The sequence below is a fragment of the Hoplias malabaricus genome, chromosome 9 (assembly GCF_029633855.1).
Source record: "Hoplias malabaricus isolate fHopMal1 chromosome 9, fHopMal1.hap1, whole genome shotgun sequence".
In the NCBI taxonomy this organism is placed as follows: Eukaryota; Metazoa; Chordata; class Actinopteri; order Characiformes; family Erythrinidae; genus Hoplias; species Hoplias malabaricus.
Window position 1 is genome coordinate 22,123,486 of NC_089808.1, and position 23,048 is coordinate 22,146,533.

Genomic DNA, 23,048 nt, shown 5'->3' on the forward strand with positions numbered 1-23,048 from the left:
AACGCGTCAACACACAATTTATTATATATATATATCTTTATTAGTTAAACACAATTTAGTGTAGTAATTACCCAAGTTGACCTTTGGTAAATTTACTACGAAAGAAAAGTTCCTCACAAGTTTCCTCCGAAAACATAGCTAGCTTTTAATTGTAGTCAAAAAAAAAAAAGATTTTAAAGGGAAACTCCACCCAGGTTTCAATTTTTCTAGCAAGCATTGAGATTTAATTAACTGAAAGTAATTCAGTGGGTTTTTAATATGAGGTGACTTGGATAAACACCCTAGTGTAAAAAGTGCAGCCATTTTATTCACACCCCACAACCACCAGTCAACTAAACTGGTGAAATAATAGATATTTCAGAATTGGTCTTATTTCCTTTAGAGACAGTTTTGCCTTAGCAAATTCATGAATTTTCAACATAACTGAGGAATGCAGCAGAGGCATTAAACCATTCAGAGCTCAGGTTACCATCACCACCATTGTGAACAATCCAAACTGATATCGCTACATTTTGTAAAACCTCTCTGCAGACATTTTCAATCAAGTAGTTATCTACTGATACAATCCAAAATTGATAGAACAGCCAATAAATCTCCTGGCATTAATTGCTGAACTTCTAAGTAAGGACTTCATTAGCAGGGGTTTGTACACTCTCTATTAAATCTGATGAGGTATTTATTCTGCGGCAGTCTGTCCACATCACACTGTCCATAATCCAACGACTTCAGAGGTTTCCTTCAACAGATCTGGCTGAGACAAGCCCCAGGACACCGTCCTTTAGGATCGAGGCAATGGATGTAACACATTGACCTCACATGGACTGATTTAGGTGGTGTTTAGAACATGACTTGGGCTCTGAAGTGGGCCTGCTTGGTGGCGTTGCTGTTCATGCCCATCTTCAACATCCACTTGGACTTCATCCTCCTCATGTACTGCATGTCTTTCTGCTGCTGGCTCACAAAGCCTTTGCCTGGAGGACACACAACAAGAGATAACAACACAGTATTAATAAAATGCAGCTTAATATTTGTTTGGGACAGCGTAGCGAATTTCTTTCAAAGTACTGATGACAGGACCCAGGCATCTGAAGTTTTATAAGAGCCCATATCCTAAAAACTCCCAATCCAACTTGCACCAGACTTTATACACTGATGGCTTTATTAAAATACTTGGGTAAAGTGTTCCATAAATACGGCATTGTCCTGCAACATTTAATCACCACGTGTTAAATTCCTCACCGTTTTCTCCTCCCCAGCCCAGCGCCCGGTACTGTTTTAGAACCCGTCCCACTGCTCTCTGATTGTGGGCCACTGCTACTGCCCTCTGGACACCGAACCTCTGTTTGTAGTAGCGCATCAGAGAGCGATGGCCAACCTTAGCCCCTGAAAAAAGAACCAGGATTAAGCAGAGCGAACAGGCTGGTATAAGTACACAACAAACAGGGGCCAGCTGCATTACCAGCAGGTATTAAGTGTTCACATGAGATGAGATATACCTGAAGGCAATGTAAGCTCCAGTGTTTCATCGTCAAAGTCTACCGTCTTCACCTCAGGCACATCTCCGTCCTTCATCTCCACATCGGCGTCAGGATAGGTGCTTCTAAATCACACAGACACACAGAACTCTGGGTAAAGTGTCAAGCATTTTTTTTTTTTTTTTACAGCATATGAAATAAATCCTTATTGTACTCAAGCTTCTAAAATCTTACAACAAACTAAATTACACAGCCCTAAATTTGGTTTTGTTCTTTTTGTTGTATACTGCAGTATTACAGTATTTATAAGAAATGTACTAGTAGGAATATTAATGCAGATGTGTTCTTGTTTGGTATTTGATTAAATATAAGTCCACCTGAAGTCGTAGAAGTCGGCGAACTCCAGGGCTGCATCATCGTCCGTGTACATTTTGCAGTGGCTCTTGTCGTTCATGTGCGCCTGCACTGCCTCGGTGGTGTAGAACGATCTGCCTTTTTCATTACACCATAAACACACTTTCCCAAAGCCCACTTTCTCTCCTGCGAACAGAAAACGCAATGATTCAGGCTGAAATCCTCTTGCACCATTTAAGGTGGAAAGGAAAATTAGAGTAGGATGTTCACAATGCAGTTTCATAGGAATAACATCTAATTAAAAAAACTTATTACCAACATTAGGATGGTGGTGTGTATCTAGAACCCCTTACCAAGGTATGTGATGAGGCCTCTGAGGTCTACCAAGTACTCTATGTCTGGGATGAAGAAGCTGTGGGTTTTGGTCATGTGGCTGATGTTCTTCCTGAGAGAGCGAGAGTGGTGAGGGCAGAACAGACAGTCTGTCACAGGAATAGCCCCCGGGGCAGCTGCTGAGGCTGCATGACCTTCCTCCTCCATCTGCTCATCTTCATCTGCCTCCATCTCGTCTTCATCATCGTCATCATCATCCATATCCTCCCACTCTTCTGAAAAACAGAAGCTGGATTTTAGTTCCTATTTTAATGAATATCAATAATAAATTTTCATCTTTCTTTGATACTATTATTTTTATATACTCCTATCACTTGTTCTACTGTGCTGGTCTGCAGGCTTAAATACCAGCATTTACTCTATCTCCCATTCCACCTTAAATGACACCAGTTAAAATCTAGGATTTTTGATCCACCTTAGATTATTTGGTTTCAAATTATATCATGCAGCATATACTCTCCTATCTCCAGTTCCACCTTAGTAGTCGAGTTACTCATTAGTTTCTAGGTTTTTTGCGCAACTTTAATTATTCCGTTCCACGTTATTTAATGCAGTATTTTCTCTCCTATCTTTCACTCCACCTTAAATAATGCACATTAATGCTTACATGTTTGTATATTTTTTTAAAAGACAGCACACACCTAAATCAGCACACACAAACACTATGCAAATCCAATAATTCATTAATTTATCTTCTGTAAGCACTTCATCCTGATCATGGTGAGGGTCATGAAATCATTTGGCCAAGGAGGAACACACCCTCCCTCCATCACAGAGCCCCAAAAATGATCCACCACTCACATGATACCTGCTCTGTGGTTTTCCTGCAAGAGTCCTTACCATTAAATAGGGTGAAAGTGGGCTAACAAGTTATGCAGTGCAACAGAAGGTCAACTGTCTGTACCTGTAGAACTACAAAGTGCTTCAGTGTGATCAGTGGAGCTGAGAGAATAGAAACAAGGTGACAATCACAATGTTACGGCTGATCTGTATTATGTTTCAGCACCACATCACTCACCTTCTTCCTCCTCCTCCTCCTCCTCCGCTTCCTCTTCGGCTGCGATCTTCTTGGCCTGCTTCTCGAACCACTGCAGCCTTGGGGGCTTTTCTGGACGCTCCTGGCCTTGCTCCTCTTTGGGTGTCGCTCTGTTAGGAACATGCCTCTGCTGCTCTTTCATAGCCTTCTGAAGAGCCTCATTCTGGGCGTCCTTGTCCAGCTCAGCCCCTTTCTCCAGGTTCTTTTGGTTCATGCGCTCGACCGCATCCTGGACGGCAGCGAGGGCCTTCTTCTCGGCCTGCTGGTGCTTGTGAGACTGTAAGTGGTTGGTGTAAGCATTGGCCGTGGAAAACTTCTTGCCGCAAGTGGAGCAGGAACTCGACACCGTCTTCTGTTCCGTTGCAGCTGCCCTCTGTGCAAGGACCCTCTCCTGGAAGTTCTCTGCGCTGACCGGAGGCATGTCCGCCACCTTGCGCTTCAAGTTGTAGCGGTGCCAGTCCGTTTTATAGTGCGCCCGCTGGACCTCGCCGTCTGAAAATTGCACCCGGCAGCTGATACAGGTGTAGGAAGACATGACTGTGGAAAGAGACAAGAACCAGCTCAAATCGACTCAAGATATGTTCTGCTTATGTTCTTATTCTAATTTACCTTTCCACCTTAAAAGGCACACTAGCTACATTCTTTCACATTGCCAGAAGGTGGAAAGAAACTATTCTAAAAAGGAGGCTTTAATTTTGAGTCCTACATGTTAGTAGTCCTTCCTTTAGTGTACTTTAGTATAGTATTTCAGCCATTGACACAGGTGCTGTACTGTGGAAACCTCACAGAAAACAATTAGCCGTTGATGCAACGTTGAAATAACGTAATGATAAAATAACGTAATGAAAATAACGTAATGACTGCCGTCTAATCAACGTTCTCTTAAGGTTGAAAATGAAAGTTGAACAGAAGTCAAAACACAGACATTGAAAAGACGACTATTAGACGTATTTTGGACGTCCATTGACGTTATTAATTGGTCCCGTAATAAATTACTTGTATAAAAAGCGTTTTGGACGTCCACTGACGTTATCGATTGGTCACCACTTCATAACTAACTTATTAAGATGGATTGTGGACGTCCATTGACGTTTAAAATATGTCCTTGACGGACAGACTACTTTAGACCTATTTTGAACGTCCAGGGACGTTCATTGTTTACTGGGCCAGATTACTTGCTTTTTGTCGTCATTCCATCTTAAACTATGCAGAAGTTGCATTGTTTTATCGCGCAGAATTCAGTTAGTGATACCTACCTCCCGTTCCACATTAAATAAAGCCGTACATTAAAGTTTTGATATTTCGCTCCACCCTAAATAGTACAGTATTTATATTCTGATTAATCCCGTCCACCACAAATGCAGGATTGAGATGCTAATGGCATGGCACTTACGTTCTATTGACGCCGTTCCACCTTAAACACAACTGTAGCTAATTACACCACCTATTTAAGGTGGAACGGTGTCAGCTGAATGCAAATTATGTAATGTTACTGCACTATTTAAGTTAGAGACTAGACTTAAGCTCAAGTACAGTACCGCTATAGTATCATTGAAGATGTAACCAAAAGAAAGTATTAAAAATGTGGAACGGAGAAAACGGGATGTAAATAACGCTGAGCTACTATTAAAATTTGAACGGTGACAACAAACTACAGTAGTATTTAAGGAGGAACGGATACAACAGGATGTAAATACTATTTAATGTGGAACAAAAACTATACGTTATTTATCTCGAACTGAAGAATATAATTTGTAATTATGAATGTGGTGCGAAGAGGCTGTCTACGGCACCATTTAAGGTGGAACGGAAGTCCCAGAATGTATAAATGCATCAGTTTTTAATTTGTAGACGATAGTCAAGGCAATGTAAGAACGCTCGCGATTACAGTCACTAAATAATAAATGAATAATTGTTTGTAATTGAAGGTAAAATAACTGCCGTTTTGTTTTTCTATCAGACTGAAGCTGTTAGTGGAGTTAGCGGAGCGGCTAACGCAGCCACGTCTGTAAAACACGCAGCGGGGTGTTTACTGAAGATTTGCCTAGGTTTTCATGACCGTAATGAAGCTGTAAATAAAATGGTGGTGTTAACTGTAGCTCTGTTTCTTCTCACCTGTTTCTCGACTCTTCTCTCTGAGTCGAAGGTATTGCTCTCCAGGAGAAAACACGAGGAAAACCGAGCTATCCTGATGTATCACGCGTGGCCTACAGCGCCTCTGGCAGAGAAACGGACTAAAAACACCTTCAGCTGACTTTACGGCACATGGACAAAAGCATTGGTCCACGGCTGATTCGGTTATTTCATTCTCTTTTTCAAAGGTGTATAAAATCAAGGATATATCCATGCAGTTATCTGGCAGACTGAGACATCCTGCTTAGTTACATACCCCTGTCATTTCTATGAAAACAAACAGCATTAAAAGCAAAAAACGATTGTAGAGAACTACTCACCCCCCCCCCCCCCGAAGATTAACTTGCCTTCAAGATTTTATTCACTGTTCGAATTCCCACAAGAACTCATCTGTAAAGTTTCACATTAAAAGAAATAATAAGCCTGAAAGTGCAAAATAAGTCAATATTACCCACCCATGGAGCAGGAGTAAAGCAACATCCTCACACTTTCTCATGTTTTACAAAGTTCAGAAGTCCATCCAAACGCTGAGTCAGCCACTGTACTGAGCCAGGGCTGTGTACAAACACCGGACCTTTTTTCAGCAGGTTAACAGATCGACCAGCTGGCAAACGGTGATGAAACATACTCTGAATTTAATTAAAATAAGTGTATTGGATTAAAATAGTGAAAAACAAATTTAAAAGTCAAATATGTCTGTTTTTCCTGGAGTAACAGCCTTTACGTTTGAGGAACACTGGGGGCTTTATACACCTCTGACAGATGCCTGGCATTGGGCAGTGAGTTAAGGCTCATGTGCAGCCACATCAGTTCGTCCAGAGTGTTTTGATTTAATGTTACAAACTGCACGATGGACACATTTTAAAATAGCTGAATTCACTGATTTTAAAAAGTGTCTACAAACCTTGGGACACTGGGTATTTTGGAGTTGCACCAACAAAGGCACATACTGGCCACACTTGGACCAACCTCGGTCCTCCATTGAGGTTTTCAACCACATCTTTAAAGCACCTTGGTAAACACATTTCTCATGCCCTTGCTGCTGCCATTTGTGATTAATCGCAGTCCGGTTAATTGCAGTTTCATCAAATTGGCGTGCGTGCACTTTCCCTGGAGGAAACAAATTAACAAATTTAGAGGCTTTGCTCCACAAGGACACACTTTTCACACAGGATGGACTCTCTGGGCAGTAGATGAAACCAGAACCTTCTGGCACATCAAACTTTAAAGGCAACCTCCAGTAAGATGACAGTCTGATAACTGGGTGGGTTCAGTGCCAATATTGTGATCAGCTGTATGTCCATACAAGGAATTCCAGAATTTAAAACCTGCATTTACCATTAATAAAAACAAATAGGATTTTTTGATACATCTGCTCAGTTAACTATTCCAAGTCTGATATTTTGTCTGTATAGAATTACATGTTGTCTGATTGTTACTGGACCTTCTGAATAAAGAGATCAGTCTTGGTCTAGGTCCTTGTTTTCAGCTTTTCCCACCTGGGGTATCCACAGCAGATGAATACATTCTGCATTATAGATTGGCATATGCTTTATGTGTTTCTTGATGGATGTGATCAAAAGAAGTCAAAATATGAATTTCATCATAAGCTAACATTTCACATTGCAGTCAAATGAGCAAGCAGCATCCAATGTGGGAAGGTAAGCTCCTCTGGGAGCAGTAGCCAATATCTTTGCTGCTGCAGTTATGTGATCACTGTCATCCGATGTCATTTCAATGAGGCTTTTTTTCATGTAAACATGCATTCATTTGTCATTGTACAAGATACAATGTCTTCCACATTAAACACTCACACACACAGAGCAGTGTGTGCAGACAGAGCAGTTGGTGGTTAGGTGCCTTGATAGCTTCAACAATGGATGTTGAGGGAGGAGACAGTGCCGTTCCTCCACTCCCTCTCACGTGCAATTCGGCCTGCCTGTTGAGAAGTGACCTTCCAGTCCCAAGTTCAAACCAGCAACCTTCCAGTCCCAAGCCTGATTCTCTAAACATCAGACTGGTCCTTGTGTATGTTTTATTAATCAAACTGTCAACAACGACCTCATAATTTAGAGGATCCTGTGATATCCAATGGGAATGTGTTTGTAGGACAAAATCTTCGGCTTGGAACCGTTTTACCACATCGCTCGGGCCTAACATCAGGACGGTAAGAATGGCCTGACATCTGTGGTTTATGTACGCGTGTCTCAGAGGACTCAATGCTCATCCAGCCAGTGAGGTTAGTAACATCACAGGGAATAGAAGTGGTTAAAAACATTAGTGTGAATAAACGCATGAGGCTTTTTGATTCTTAGGGATGGCAGCTTGCATCAAATATAAGAAAATCCAAGCCATAGAAAAGCAAGCATGCATTTCCGAAGTGCTCCTGAAACAAATAATAATAAAGCAGGGAAAAAAGCAAGAGTTCTTGATAAAAGGGGTTACGTTATTTTATTAGTCTTAAATTTGTATCTACAACGAAAGGGACACAAGCAAAAATAAGTGACGACTCCATGAAAAACAAAACAAAACAAAACAAATAGACAAAAAAAAAAAACATTTATTATTGATGCAGTTTTTCCAATCTTTTTAATAAATTTTTTTCTGTCTAAAGAAACTTTACAATATAAAGAAAACATACAAAGGACTTTTATTAACTACACGAAACACGAAAGAAGTCCCTAAAGACGAGGATCCAAAACTAACCTACCAATGAAATACAAAGCAAAACCGTGGAGGCTACTGCTTCATACTCAATACTGTGTTTGTATTTTTTTGTTGTTGTTTCTTGGAAAGGACTATGGAAACGGCGCAGGAGAAAATGACCTCATCCCTGACCCCTTCACACGTCCTGACCTCCCTGCCATTCCTGCTTAACGGTATGTTATCTTACAGCACGACAGTGGAACAAAAAAGGCTGATGGGACAGTTTTATACGGAGAACAAGGGCGAGGACAACGGCGACCTAGAAAAACAGCTTCTCCACACGCTTCCCTCCCTCTTTATTACTACTTTTTACAGGTCGTAAGTTATGCTTTTTTCTTAATTTTCTTCTTTTTTATACATATTTTAAAACTTTAAATAGATTTTAAAAAAGAGAAATCCTTCATAACAAAGTCTGGTTGTGGTCCCTTTATGTCTCGGAGCTGCGAGTGTTTTCGCATGAACCCCCAAACGTTTTTGCGCTAATGGCTACTGCTATTTGTTTCTGTTTTTTAAAACGTGACACTTGTTTCCCTGGAGATGAAAAAAACTGGAATTTATGGACCAAAAAAAAAAAAAAAAAGAGCCAGAACAGAAAAAGGAAAAGATAACAAAGCCTGCGATTGGTCGGTAAGAAAAGGGGGCGGGGCATCACACAAAACCATAACAAAACAAACATTTCTTTGTGACTGTGGGCTTGTGAAGGTAAAGCGCCATTCTCTGCAATTTGGAGGCCACTTTTTTCCTGCTATTTCCCATCTCCAAGGAAACCGTGTAACTTTGTCTATCTTAAAACATGAATGTTGATCCTGAGGCTGTGGGAGTGTGTGAGGAGGGACGGTGTGTATATTCTGCTACAGAGCTGCCTCTCACCACCCGCTGCCTGTCAGCATATCAAACTGTCATCATTAAATAAGTACAAAAAGGGGCCCTTTAAACATTCCCTCCTTTTCCACTCATCTTTTAGCGGTTGTACAGTGAAAAGTGGGGGGTGGCCCGGGACAAGAGAGTCTGCTGTCCAGCTATAAAGGTGATTTGTTTTTGTCTTTACATCCTTTTCTTTTTTTAACCAGCAATGTGTTCATTGGTATGTGACAGAAATATCAAAACATGTCAATGATATCAAAATGCATTTTACAGTATTTACAACAGCCAAACAAACAGAACAGAAATATAGAAGAGGGACACGTCGTGTTCAGGGTTTAGGCGACAGGCTGAAAAATCTGGAGAGGCTCCGGGAGGATGGTAAGGTGAAGGGAAGAGAGAAAGAAGAGGGCCAGGTCCATCTTGAGCCTTACTCCTCTGTGAACATCTCCTGTGGCTAATTCGGCAGGGGGTGGATAATTCCAGGACTCCTAAAACACATTTTGCTTAAATGTAACCCAAACAACATCGGGTGGTGAAGGAAAAGGCAGGAGGAACACTGCACTGACACAAAGTACGTTGGTGCAGATTCCACAGCAACCACAGTGTTTCACGTTTCCCGACACAAAGTCTGAAACGGGGAAAAGTCTGTTTGGTCGACGAGAGAAGCACCCATTTGGTGGAGTCCCTTTTGGAGACGCGGGAGTCCGTGAGAAAACTCGGATGGTGGTCCGGGGCGGCAGTTCTAGGTAGTCTTGATTCGGTTGAGGAAATCCCGAAAGCAGTGCTCCCACGTGAAACAAACAAACAAAAAAATGATATATATCACAGTCATATCAGTCTGGCTTAGTGACAACACAGAGATGGCCGGTGGTAGCCGAGGAGTATTTACAAGCAGCGTTCGACCACACGGTTTTGCAGAACTGAACGTCTGTAAAACAGACTTGGGGTGGAGGGGGGTGGACACAGACACCGTGGACAGTACCTTGCAGAAATATCAGCGTAAAAGCACTGCTGGTCTTCTGAGAAGGTGGCAGTCAAACAAAATGTGTTCCAGGAGCTGGAGCCGATCCGTGCTACGCGCCGCCGAGCCGAAACAAGCCTACGCTCTATCTCAAAAGAAATAAAGGATAAAAAAACAAAAACCATGTGACTGTGTCTCCCTGGATGTGTCCCTAGGACACCTTGTTTTTCAGAACATGCCGGAGGGAGGAAACAGCAGTCTGGAGAGTATACAGACAATGATACAATGGTACAAATCAGTAGGAGGTATCTTAGACTGGCTTATTTACATGTTTACAATATGTCCTGAAGCGTTGCGTTTTGCAAGACATACGCACAACTCTTAATAATAATTAAAAAAAAAAGTTGGTAAAAGAATAAATAAAATATGACCGTGTTATAATCAGATCATTATAACCACTATTTATAGTACCACAATAAAATGCCTTTCTTAAAGTGGAAAAAAAGGTTTCCAGCCATGGGGCAAGAGCATGTTTTCTCTCTGTTTACAAAAATAAACAAACAACAACAAACAAAAATCATAACAGACCAGGTGTCCCTGGATCATCAGACGGAGATACACATGATGCCGGTATGGAGTGACATTATTACGAATGTTATACCTTGGGAGTGGTGGGGTTAAGAACCAAAACAAAGTAAAAACAGATATTCTCTCCCCCTGTGAAGAAACAGTAGAACACATCACTAAATCAGGACATGTCATGCATGTGCTTGCTCTGTCAAATCTGTGGTCGCTGAGATACAGATGTGCCCTTCTGATAAAACAAAAAAAGAAAAACAATGCCAACAACACCCTAAACAAAAAAATCATTACAATATTAAAATATTAATACAAAATGAAAAAAGCAACAATAATTATTAATAATAAAATACATACACAGAGAGAATGACAAACTTTTTGTGGCCCATCACATACGTCTTCATGAATTTACGCTTGCATTTTAACACACGTACACACACTGACACAGAGGTTGAGGGGCCAGGGTGGAATCCAGATGTGGAACCTACTGCATTGATAAAGGAAATCAGTCGACGAGATAAAGAAGATGAAAGAAAACGGAGTCAAGCAGCCAAGCGACAAGAGCTGTGGACTCAAGCTCCAGCCCATCAGTCCGTCCTTTTTACGTTTGTGTTTATGTATATGTACACATTCTTAAAGCCCCCCAATCAGTGTCCTGAGCCTGAGAGAAAGCCCGGCAGGCAGGGAGAATCAGTCAGAAGGCTCTTCCTGTGGCTGGGGGGCTGCTTCCGATTACCGCTGACCATTTTGCACGCCTTGGCCTGGGTCCCAGGGGGCTGCGTTTGTTGGAGCATGGGGTAGTCCCGTCAAGTCCCAAATCCAAAATTTCCAGGATCCCAGAATCCCGCAGACAGCAGGGTGTAGGTGGAGGGGGTTTGGAGCGAGGTTCAGAGGGGAACGAAAGAAATCCAGAGGGGGAGGGGGAAGCAAAAGAAAAAAAAAAAAAACAAACAAACAAACAAACAAAAAAATAATTCAAAGAACAAAAAATAAATGAAGAAAATCACACACTCATCGTCATGTTGGGTGAATACTGGAAAGAGAAGAGGGGTGAGGGGGGGGGGACATAACGGAGATGAGATTGTGACACATATGAAATGATTGTGCCATCACTTAGTACCAAAATACAGCAAATACAGCAGAGGAATAGTTTTGTTTCGACGGGGCACAGCGTAAGACAAAGCAACATTCAGACTTTTGATTTATTCAAAAAGGCTCTGTCTCTCTCGCTGCCAGTCCATCACAAAACAAGCAGCCGTTTCCAGCACCCACTCTCAAAGCAGCAAACTTTACACAAATCTCAAAATGTCTGAAATAATTTTGTCGGTTGTAGATTTACAGTATACTTAGCTACAACCGCTCAGGCCAGGGGGCGGGGCCTACTGAGTGCCTGCTGGGAGGAGCTGTATGATTGGCGGGAAGGAGAGTGAGAGGTGTGGTTTAGGGGCCGGGCTCTACTCACACTTTCGCTTTGGAAGGGGTTGAGGAAGTTGCCGCCCATCTCTCCGTCGTCTCGCGGTGTTCCTGGTGGGTTGTTCATGCCCGCCATGTTGTTGGGTGAGTTCTGCAGCACACGACAAGTTTTCACATCAACACAGGCTTCAGAGGCTCTCCGCTTGTTACAACAGAGCATTCTGACTGTCTCAAATGTGGTGGTAGAGGGTTTGGAGGACCACAAAACAGGATCCATAGCCAAGAAATCAAAATTTGTTAAAGACAACACTCTGATTAAGTGGATTTTTTAAAATTAAAAGCTAAGCCGAAGAGTTCCATATTTATCCTTTTTTTTTACATTAAAAATACTCAGTATTTTCTAAGTTATGCATCCTTCTTCTTGAGTAATTCTTTCCAATATCCCTCAATAATGCCAGTACTACAGTCCTAATTTAAAACAAATGTTACACGTGTTCCTAAACCTTGTAAAAGACTAATATTTACCTTTGGCAACCCATCCATGTCACCAGAACCTGGAGAGCAAACACAAGTTTAGAAAATTATATTCCATCACCACCAACAGGGGGAGCTTTAATACAGCTTATAAACATTGTGGGACCATGTTTCGGAGCTCACCTAATGATCCGTTCATATGATGAGGCTCCATGGAGCCCATGCCTCCCATTGGGCCGTCAGGACCTGGACCCATGGGGAACTGCAGACACAGGAGTGAGAGTTACACCATGCCTCGCGACTTATACAACGCTCCTTCTCTCTTTGAGGACTTTCCACTGTGCGCAGATGTGAATACACCAGCTTTGTTCATTAAGGCAGAGTAATAAACATTAAATGAGCAACACATTACAGGTTTATATCACAGGTGGACTTCAGAGTTTGACCAAGATGTGTTGACTGAGGTACCCCTTGTTCAATATAGTTCTGTGTTTTCCTGCTCAGACACACCCCATTTCAGCTCAGGAGGGGCTCTTAAGGAGCCGGTCAGTAGGATTAGATGTGTCACTGCTCTTGGGAACACTCACATTAGGTCGGTTTCCTCCAGGGCCAATGGGGTTCATCATTGTGTAGATATTTTCACTGGAGTTTGTGGAGTCTGATGGAGAGAAAGAAAGCAGAGGTCAGTTTTTTTTAGGGTAAGCAGCTTACGTTGTCCAGAATCTAAATTTATGACGTGTTCAGTTCTGTTTCTCTCAAGTCTATTTAATTAACATAAAACACCTAGGTGCTTATAGAAATGGGACCCTCTGGAGCAGTCACACACGAGCCTCTGGTAACCGAGCTCAAGAGCAAGTGTTTAGAAGGCTATTAAAACCCCCAGCTCTGAGGTGTGGAGCAGTGGAGGTTCTCTGGAGAGATGGAGCACCATCAATTATCTTTGAGTTGAGATGGTGTTTGTGCCTGAGAACTGATCTTCCAACATCCTACATCAGTACCTGACGCCACTAGCCATCAAATCCTCACAGCAATGTTCCAAAATCTAGCTTTAAAAATGTGCATAAATCACAGAAGCAGGAAGAGCACTTGACTCCACAGAAGAATAGCGGGGTCTAACACTGAGGATGAGGGTCTCCCCTTTGCACGTTTATACACACTTTAAACTGCCTGGCCAATCAATACAGAGCTTAAGCGAGTGTTCTAAGAGGCCACCTTTTAAATGTTTGACGAGTCTCTAGGAGAGAGAGAGAGAGAGAGAGAGAGAGAGAGAGAGACACAGACAGAGAGAGAGAGAGCATGTCCGAGCCCAGGTGGAGGAGTGGGGCAAGAGGAGAGAGGATTACGTCACTGTGAGTGGGGGAGGGGAGCACTGCATGTTTCTCTCTCTGCTCTGAGATAATGCAGCAACCTTGTACTGACATTGGCTGGATGTACAGAAGGGGAGGGGTTAGTGGCTGTAAATGAAAGGCACTAAGCATCATTCACAGAGAAAATGAACAAACCCATGTATATGAGGTGATTACAGAAGAAGAGAGTGGAATTTTGTGTGTGTGTGTGTGTGTGTGTGTGTGTGTGTGTGTGTGTGTGTATGTCTGTGTGTGTGTATATGAAACCACTGACTAACCAAATGGTTCTTATTTCTAAAGTGTGTAAAAATGATACTTTTCAACAAAATACTATGGTTAACTCTGGGCTAGGATCAGAACCTTGTTTACATAAAAGAAATGGGACATTCTGGAGTAGCTGCACATAAGCCTAAGGTCACCAAGCTCCATGCCAAGTAGGGCTGGACGATGCGGGCAAAATTTATATCACGATATATTTCTAAATTTCCGTCGATATGGTATAATTCCGATATCAATATAAACAACATAAAAGCCACAGAGAAAGTGCACAGAACAAACAAGAAACATGATATCAGCCTCAAACCTTAACCTCTTGACTTTTTCAATAATAATATTTTTAAACAAACTTTAAAACTGAAGGCAGTGAACTGGGCGCCCGGTAATGGCCGTCAGTCAGCGACAGAAGCTGTAAATAATGTATACTGAAATATTGATAATGGGTTTAAAAATCGTATCATTGTTATTGAACCATTTTAAATTGCAATGCATATTGATACTGAAATATTGTCCAGCCCTAATGCCAAGCGTTTGCTAGAGACATACAACGCCACCCACAGAGTGAAAGAGCTCAATCCAATGTCTTTCGGATAAGTTAGATTGGGTTAGTTCCAGAACTAACTCAGTACCAGACCTGGTGGTTGAATGCTGTCAGATCCTCACAGCAATGTTACAATATCCAGTATAAGCTGTTACTGCAGTAAAAGGGGGACAACCTACCTTCCTCTCTTCTCTAAAGAAATATTAAGTGTGAGGCATAAGCTCTGACACCAGTGTAAAACCAGATGTGGAGGGGTATGTGTGATTGGCTGGCTGTGAGTTCTACACACCTCCCGGACTTGGCATGATGGGGGTTCCTGGAGGACCACCACCTCCTGGAGGACCCTGAGGAAGACACACACACACACACACACACATACAGAGAAACACACATGCATACACTAACTCACTTTTTCCATTTTTAGGAACACTATGAACACCCTCCTCACACTGAGAAACCCGGAGAAGTGATTTTAAACCAAGCTGCTGAGGACACTGGGGAGTGATTACGGCAGAATGACTAATGCCCGCATGTTCTGCGTGTGCGACCAGGGTCGCCTGCGGCAAAAAGAAAAGAATGCTCCAGTGCGCAAAAATCAATACGTTTAGAAACTTTAATATGTGCTTAGGCCTTCTTTTCTGTTCCTGAAAGAAACTATTAAATCACAGCTTTAACGTTTCTCCCTCGAGGCAAAGCAGGGGAGAGGACCGTCTTGTTACTCACCACATAGTTGCCCGGAGATGAGGAGGAGTATGCTATCTGTGAGAGGAGAGATGAAGAAAATGCACAAAAATGAGTTATGCTTTGTCTCCTTGGAAAACCACAAGAACTAGATTTAGTTGCTGTTTTTCACAACTTTTACAGACTTACAGAGTTAGTGTTGGGGTTCGGCCATGGACCTCGTCCTCCTGGACCCCTGAGAGAAGGGAAATAGACCAGATGTGATTGGATATACTAACAGCATTATGTACATTTACATTGTTGATGGAAAGCCAATGATTAGCGCGTTGGTATCTGAAGATGAAGATGAACTACAAAGCCAATTATTAGTCGTCTCTTAGTCTTTTCACCAGCCTCAGGAGAACATTGTGTGGGGGGGATAGAAGACCTTCTTATCCACCCAGAGGGCGTTGTCAGTTGTGCTCTCTAGGACTTCCGACCTCGGATACCTGAGGCTTCACCAGGGATCTTTAAAAGGCTTTGTCATTTGTATTTCTTTAAAAGATATAAGTACAAATACACACCATTTTGAACTAAAACAGTCAACCAGGCTGTTTTCTACTAGCGGAGATTTTCCAATACTTTTCTATGTTTCTAAAATTGGTGTGTTTTTTTGTAAAGTGATTTTAACTTTTAAATTACGGCTTCAAAATCATTGTGATGCTCCACTGACCTGTAACAGGGAGAATAGAGCCTCTGCTGTTGCTATTCTGTGCTCAGCACTGCAGAAACTGCACAATGTAACTTTTGGAGGTGGGAAGGAATCTACAAACCCCCTGATTTTCAGGAGTGAATTACCTTCTGCAACTCTAAAGGGAGCCCAGGAGCGGAAATACCAAATCTTACCAGGTGTTCCTTTATTCACACCTAGTTTATATTTCATGGTTTGTTGTTGTTCAGTAGTTTATTATCATAATTAATAACGTAAAATAATGTAATATGATAATGATATCTAAGCTGTAGCTACTCACATGTTCATTCCTGGCATGCCAGGCCCTCCAAGAGAATTGGGAGGTGGTCTCATCCCACCGTAGTTCTGTGCAGAGGGAGAAAATATTTGTAAGCACCACATTTCTTGCATTTTTTCATATGACTTTTTTTTTTTTTACCCAGTTTTCTCCCTCATTTAGTTGTTGCCAATTCCACCCTTTAGCCAGGACTCCCCCAGCTACTGCCTCTTTTCCATCTGTTGATGCCAAAATGAAACTAGAGCTCAACATGCTTGGAGAACACTACCTGTCCAGATCTATTTTGTCAACAAACATATGATTGTGGGGGGAGCGGAAAGGCAATCCTACACAAATATGCGCTCTTGGACTTCTGGTCTCGGACGGCTGAGATGTGAGTTACTGGGAGTTAGCTAATGATGCTAACACTTGAAGCACTGCGCATCTCTACTCTCTGTACTGTTTAGAGTAGGACGTGTGAAAATATTGTACACTACTCATATTCTAGTTAGCACACAGGGAGAAATGGATAATAACACATCACCACTCACAGACTGGGTGCTATTTCAGGGCAGATTTGTTACAGTAACAGGTCAGATTCCTACTTATTCCTCAACTCGTTTCCTATGGACTGACTTAGCTGTTTTCACTCATATGACACGTTTATGGACAGGGAATAATGATGAATAAAAGGTGAAGTTATTATGCATGATCTACATTTTGCACAACACTTGCTTTCAGTTATTATTACATTATTATTGGGGCTGGCTGTTGAGGGTGCTTTAGTGTTGATGGAGGCTAATTCATACCGGATGCCCACCTGTGTGACTGACTTTGGGGTGAGAGATGATTTGGAAGAAGTGCTTGGGGTGCACACACACACACGCTCATACACAGAAACATAAACACACACCCTCTTCAGCGGCTTTGTTCTGCTCTCAAACCAATTTGTCTAACAGATGCCACACCAGCTGCTGATTTGTAAGCTGCCATGGTTGCCAAACTCAAGTAGGAAAGTGTGTGTGTGTGTGTGTGTGTGTGTGTGTGTGTTTGACTATGTGTGTGGAGAGAAAGAAGATTAAGTAAGGGTAGTAAGGGTGTTTCTGTAAAAGGGACAAGAAGAATGAGTTGTCTATCTTTTTCCAGCCAAAACTTTTCTGTCCACTTTACTGATTAGAGAATGGGCTGCTGGAACGGAGTGTGTGTGTGTTTGAGAGCTATTGCTTTCATACATTTTCAGGGCTTGGTGTACTTGCTCCAGATGCTATTTTGGTGGTCTACTATGTATTGCCTGGTTGTTATGAGACCCAGGTTGTTTTATGTGTGTGTGTGTGTGTGTGTGTGTGTGTGTATAAAAGAAATATGTATTTACACACCTGTGGGCCCATGCCACCCATTCCTCGTGGGGGATTCATTCTCATTGGGCCGCCCATGCTGGGATGTCCTAGAAAAGGAAAAAAAAAAGAAAAATTATGTAAATCATCAAATTTGACTAAGTCACTGCAGCGAACCTCTTTTAACCACACGCTCTCTGACTACTGGCTGGTGCAGAGCTCTGAGTCGATGGTTTGCACTGTGTTTTGGGTCGTGTGGGCTGGTACCTTGCGGTCTAGTGGGGTCCAAACTGTTTGGCAAGAGAGGCTGTGACCCTGGAACTCCCACAGGAGGCTGAGGGAAGGAGAAAAGAAAATGTTTACTTATTTTCATTACAGAGGAACAGCAGGCAGAGAAAACATAGCAGTGATTCTCTTGAGGTATGACTTTACCCCCTTGCAACTTGAATAAAGTATAAGTAGAAAAAATAACACAACAGCACCCCCTTGTGGAGCAGTTCCGAACCATATGTGAGTGAGTAAGTGACTGAGTGAGTTACAAGCTAGTTCCATGAGGTGCTTGCTATCTAAAAATAAAATCTGCCAAAATTTCATAAAACCAGACCAACACCTTAAAATTAAAACATTGACCTTACGCTGAAAGTTACCATTTTAATTTTTCTTACCACTGTAAAACCTTGTGTAGATATAAGGCCTTGTGTAGATATAAGGCCAAGGAACATAAACAATGGTCATTTAGTAAGTGTACAGAACAATAATATACAGGGATGCACATTGATGAAGCATTAAGTGAGTTGTCATGAAAGGCTTATATAGGTGTTGTGTAACCTTAAGGTCAGCCTTTACTCAAGCAAGAGCCCTGCGCAAGAGCCCTACGCTGTTGTGAACGTTTATACTTCCGCGTTTGTATCTGTGTCACTCTGCAATTACACTGCCAAACCACTAGGGCTGAATCTCAAATATCTTCTTCTACACTATTTAGTAGTAGTAGTATTCACTTTATAATCTGTAAAGTGTGCACTGTTTAGGGAGTAGGGGGCTAATTGGAACAGAGCGTATTTACATGCGGTGCCAGGAAAGCAGCAAATACAAAGACAGCATATTTTTCCAGCGTTTCCCTGCTCCTCTTAGCAAGGATATTTTAATTACATTTTTTTCTGAGGCATCTGTAAATTTTCCTCAAGCGGTTCCACCTTTTTATTCTTTCCACAATGTAAAACCCATGTTTGAAGAAATCTCTCGCCATGAATACGAGTTTTTCTGGACATTTTTCATCGTAACGCATAGTTACAGTTCTGGGGAGGTGCCGTCAGACTATGGCGCGGGGTTTGCGTCTACACGGGAACAACGTGTTACTTAGGTTTGACATAGAAGCATGAACTGGCCCTTATTGATACTGGCCTACAGCATTAGTTTCCAACCTGGGGGGCCCAGCATTGCAAATGAATGAGGCATGTTTGAGCACTTATAACACAAGGTGCACAAGGAGTTTGGAGTTTTCACAAGTGCCAGCAGTTTGTAATGAACGACAGTGTTAAAATCAATACAAGTTGGAAGCATATGATGTGTACAGTTGGGTCAGAGTGGTGGAGGGGCAGAAAAAAGTTTGGGAACCACTGGCGCGTTACTAAAACTGTCCCAAATTGACTGTCCGTTCATAGAGAAGATAAATCCTTATCAGCTTGACCTCAGCTCAGAAACTGTCCTGAGGAACCCTTTACAACTCCAGACACTACTGTTTGGCTCAGAGTGTTGTTTTAAATGATGAATATGGAAGTGTGTTCTGTACCTGGTTTGGCATGCGGAGGGACGGCCGGGGTCCTCCTGGGTACCTCGGAGACATGAAAGGCTAGAGAGAGAGCGACAGAGAGACAGAGAGAGGGATGGAAGAGAAAGAAACGACAGTAATTTTTTTCCTTCATTCATGGCTCTGTCTGTGGTGTGAGAGAGTAAATTTAGCCAAATAAAAGCTTGTAAAAGAGCAGCTCGGAAGGGGCTGAATGAATGGCAGCAGTGAAGCCCAGCTGGAGCAGGTGGAATGCAGCAGGCAGATGCACAGAGCAGGCGAAAAATGGGGATGGGAAAAAAATAAACACGTTCAACGAGAGACATCCGATATACACTTTCTGCTCAGTTAAAAAATACACTCTCAACTGCTGCTCTGTTGCTCTGTTTAGAATTCATGTTATAATACAGATACAAACACTCACTCACAAACACACACACAGTCATTTAAAATTTAATTTCAAATGCCTCCACCGTCCAGTTACTGATAAATCAGTGTCCTCTGCAATAGTTACACATCATCAGTACAGGACATTTTCTTAATTTCCCAAACATCTCCCTTTGAATGTGGTGAATGTCAGTTGCCCTATTAGTGTTCCCCGTCAACTGTGTTCTTCCATAGCAACTGTTGCCAAGTTGGACAAGCTTTAATGAAAAACGACCTAATGTGAGTTTCTTCTTTAAATGAGACACATTCTCCACCGTTTAGCCAAGTGAACAGTTCTGAGTGTATGTCTCTTTAAAAAATAATGAGCCGCTCGCTGTTCACCCCGACCCTGCGCGCACAGCAATTAGACACGAGGAGCAGAAGTTGTTTTTAGCCATTTTCACTCGGTTCTCTTTCTTCTCCCTTCTTGTTTTCTTTGTATTTACTCATTGTGTTTTTTAGCTCAGTTTAACGTCATCTTTGTGCTCTCACATAAGGTCCAGCGCTGTGAGTGGAGAGACTCTGATGAGAGGGCGGGTCCATTCCAAAATGTCTGCACTTGACGCCAGATGTGGAGCTTATTTTATCCCATGTTTTCTGACTTTGCCAGACCTTAAAAAGCTGACAGGGTGTGTGTGACTGTCCCCTTTAAAACATGCTAAGCTACTTAAAAGTAGATCATCAAAATTTGGAAGCTTACAGGTCTTCAAAAAAACATATCCATCCAAACAGGGTCACCTTTACTAACTCACTGTTGGTATTGATACACAAAGTGAAATGTGTCCACGTTCTCTAAACTTGTCCGACCCAAAGCTTGTCCGACCTACCAACACTTTCTATAAAAGGATGCTTTGTTGGTGGAGTATAGAGAGGTCATAGGTGGGATATCAACATCAAATAATGTGTTGTAAGCTCTTTTCCTTTAAGTTTTTGAAAACAGAGTAACCATACTCATAACCATACTCTTAACCATAGTCACACCTAGTAAATATCAATTTACTAACTATAAATCCTAGGCTTTCAAAATATGCACATAATATCAAGAGCTGGTATTCCAAAAAAACTTTGTATATTGCATATACCCTCTCTTTCTCTCTCGCTCTCTCACTCACACACACACACACACACACACACATTTCACAGGGAGACTCTGATATCATGGTATCAACCACCAAAAGCACTTCTGTACGGATGTCAACATAAAAGTGGGCTCTAAATGTTGGCCTGAGGAGAAAATTGGGCCTTGTGTGGTCAAGCCTGCACTCAGAGGGTCTCAGAAAAACGGCGAAAACGCAGACCGCGACAAGGCCACACACCTCCAGACACGAAAAACCGGTGCACTGACCGCTGCCGAGATGGAACAGGAGCCAGCTGCGGTCCAAAGGTTTTGGCTCCAGCCTGGGGATCTCGGGAAAAACATGTTGACACAGTGTGGAGAGAGGAGAAGCCACACAGGCTGGAGGAGGGTGTGCTAGTGTGTGTGTGTGTGTGCGTGTGCACATGGGTTTGGCTTTCACGGCTAAGTGGAGTGCTGTTACCACTGAAAAGAGCTGGGCAGGGCAAAATGAAGATGTAATGCTGGTGGTCTCAGATATCCAGTGTGTGTGTGTGTGTTTGTGTGTGATGATGTGAGAGGAGTATTTGTCCGAAGCTGATATAAATGTGTGCTCATGTATCAGAGACATTATCTAACAGAATTTTTCACTCAGTTGTGACCATTACTGAAAAAAAAGAAATAGGTAAAAATGGACTTCTGTGTTAATTTTAGCAACTGATTTTGATTTTGTTTTAGTCTTAGACTTTTAAATTTGAATTAGTCTCATTTTAGTCATTTAATTACAGTATTTTAGTCTAGATTTTGTCAACAAAAATTATAATTAAATAATAATTTTTAAAACAAATTTCATAAACTATAGCTTAAAAATCATTACATTTAAAAACACAATATAAAAATATGAAAGGAATACGTCTACTTTTCTCTTCAAATACATTTTTCATTTTTTTAATATTAATATTTTAAGTTGTTGTCAAAGACTGTGTCGACTCCAAAAGACTCTTGAGCCTATGAATCATTGCCCTACTGTTGATACAAGTAACACTAGGTGCTCGAACAAACGATTCTTTGCGGATCAACTCTTCACTAAAAACCTTTACTGTGATTTATTCCACCGCTTTCTCTGTGAACAGTGACACTACAGAGCGACAAAACTGGATATTTCAGAGCAAAATCTGCCACATGTGCACATGACCGTGAGGAACAAATATAGACACTGGAAGAAATTATTCTTTGGGAGTCGACTCCTATTCGCTATTCTGGAGAGCCGCTCTGTTTCACTAACAGTAAACAGACAGGGCATTTTCCTGTTTTATATTTCCTTGCGATTTTTCAGTAAAATAAATAATAATTGGTTACTTTTAAATATCATTTTCACATTTTCCTTGCGTATTTATTTGTTGACAATACTGCAAAATATTTTGTCAAAAATCTCATGTTCAAATGTTTATTTTATGTAGTTTTCATTGTGAAAGATAGGTTGTTAATGAATCATTTTTGTCATAATTTTCGTCAATGAAACTCTGCAGCTGGTGTCATGCCCATTTTTGACCTGCAACAAAAGACGTTACACTCAACAAAATAGAATCAGTGGACCCTTGGAATTATAGTTAGTTGGTTAGCGTTAAAACCACTGTAATATACATGCTATTAGCAAGCTAGCTCTCCTGTTCACATAACAACATGATCTAGTCTAGATTTTCCCATTGAGAGTTATGCCTAGACCTTATATGGGTGTAAGGCTGAGTACAGAATGACAAAACAGCTCACTGCAAAACATTCTGTACATCCTGCACTTTTTAATTTTTTTTACAATACCACTTCCAGACCTGTATAATTACATTATTGACTACATTATTATATGGGCGTTCATTTTTGCTGACGTCAATATTGTCCACTGTGTTTACTGGCGTGTTTGTTTACATAAGAACAGATGTGACTGATATTTTAGCTTCTTATTCTGTTCTCTGGTTTTCTTTGAACTCTCTGTCTGGAGCCGTTATGTGGATTATATTTTGTTTATTGAGTTTACATTCCAGTTCCAATGTCAGAATATTCTTAATAATTATGTTTTTGCTAAAATCCATTTCACTTTAGATGCATTATTTATATTATTTATAGATAATTGCATTATTATGCAATAATATTATTATGTCTTAAAATGACAGTAATATTGATTATCCCAATTATTAGGTGAACCAAAAGTAATGTATAATTTTACTTCCCACTA

General features: G+C 41.5%; 2 protein-coding genes across 5 annotated transcripts in view; both read right to left on the minus strand.

Annotated features, from left to right (window-relative positions):
- Positions 1-40: 40 nt before the first annotated feature.
- znf622 (zinc finger protein 622) lies at positions 41-5,501 on the minus strand. Of its 3 annotated transcripts, none has more exons than XM_066681200.1 (7): positions 4,652-4,661; positions 3,241-3,795; positions 2,183-2,437; positions 1,853-2,015; positions 1,497-1,600; positions 1,240-1,383; positions 41-971 (listed from the first exon to the last, which is right to left on the minus strand). In XM_066681200.1, exons 2-7 carry the CDS (start codon positions 3,791-3,793, stop codon positions 838-840), a joined length of 1,353 nt encoding a protein of 450 aa, XP_066537297.1. In that variant the 5' UTR covers positions 3,794-3,795; positions 4,652-4,661; the 3' UTR covers positions 41-837. The 3 variants fall into 3 exon arrangements, with proteins under 3 accessions (XP_066537297.1, XP_066537296.1, XP_066537294.1); XM_066681199.1 differs by lacking the exon at positions 4,652-4,661 and adding an exon at positions 4,515-4,624; XM_066681197.1 differs by lacking the exon at positions 4,652-4,661 and adding an exon at positions 5,374-5,501 and having other exon boundaries at positions 42-971.
- A 2,333-nt stretch (positions 5,502-7,834) lies between these two features.
- The window catches only part of zgc:110158 (uncharacterized protein LOC553590 homolog), an 86,058-nt gene continuing 70,844 nt past the window's right edge, over positions 7,835-23,048 (minus strand). For both annotated transcript variants that reach the window (XM_066680562.1, XM_066680561.1), the window contains 12 exons: positions 19,342-19,401; positions 17,820-17,886; positions 17,595-17,662; positions 16,243-16,307; positions 15,422-15,467; positions 15,275-15,310; positions 14,841-14,895; positions 12,976-13,046; positions 12,572-12,650; positions 12,440-12,468; positions 11,964-12,065; positions 7,835-11,534 (listed from right to left, as the gene is read on the minus strand). In XM_066680562.1, coding sequence (XP_066536659.1) covers positions 11,505-11,534; positions 11,964-12,065; positions 12,440-12,468; positions 12,572-12,650; positions 12,976-13,046; positions 14,841-14,895; positions 15,275-15,310; positions 15,422-15,467; positions 16,243-16,307; positions 17,595-17,662; positions 17,820-17,886; positions 19,342-19,401 — 708 coding nt within the window. In that variant the 3' untranslated portion in view covers positions 7,835-11,504. The remainder of the gene's footprint in view (positions 11,535-11,963; positions 12,066-12,439; positions 12,469-12,571; positions 12,651-12,975; positions 13,047-14,840; positions 14,896-15,274; positions 15,311-15,421; positions 15,468-16,242; positions 16,308-17,594; positions 17,663-17,819; positions 17,887-19,341; positions 19,402-23,048) is intronic.

Coding starts and splice junctions, on each gene's coding strand:
- znf622 (XM_066681200.1), bottom strand. CDS start 3,793: ATGTCTTCCTACACCTGTATCAGCTGCCGGGTGCAATTTTCAGACGGC. Junction 2,016..2,182: donor AGGCCTCATCACATACCTTG/GTAAGGGGTTCT, acceptor TTCTGTTCGCAG/GAGAGAAAGTGGGCTTTGGG. Junction 1,384..1,496: donor GGAGCTTACATTGCCTTCAG/GTATATCTCATC, acceptor TTCTTTTTTCAG/GGGCTAAGGTTGGCCATCGC.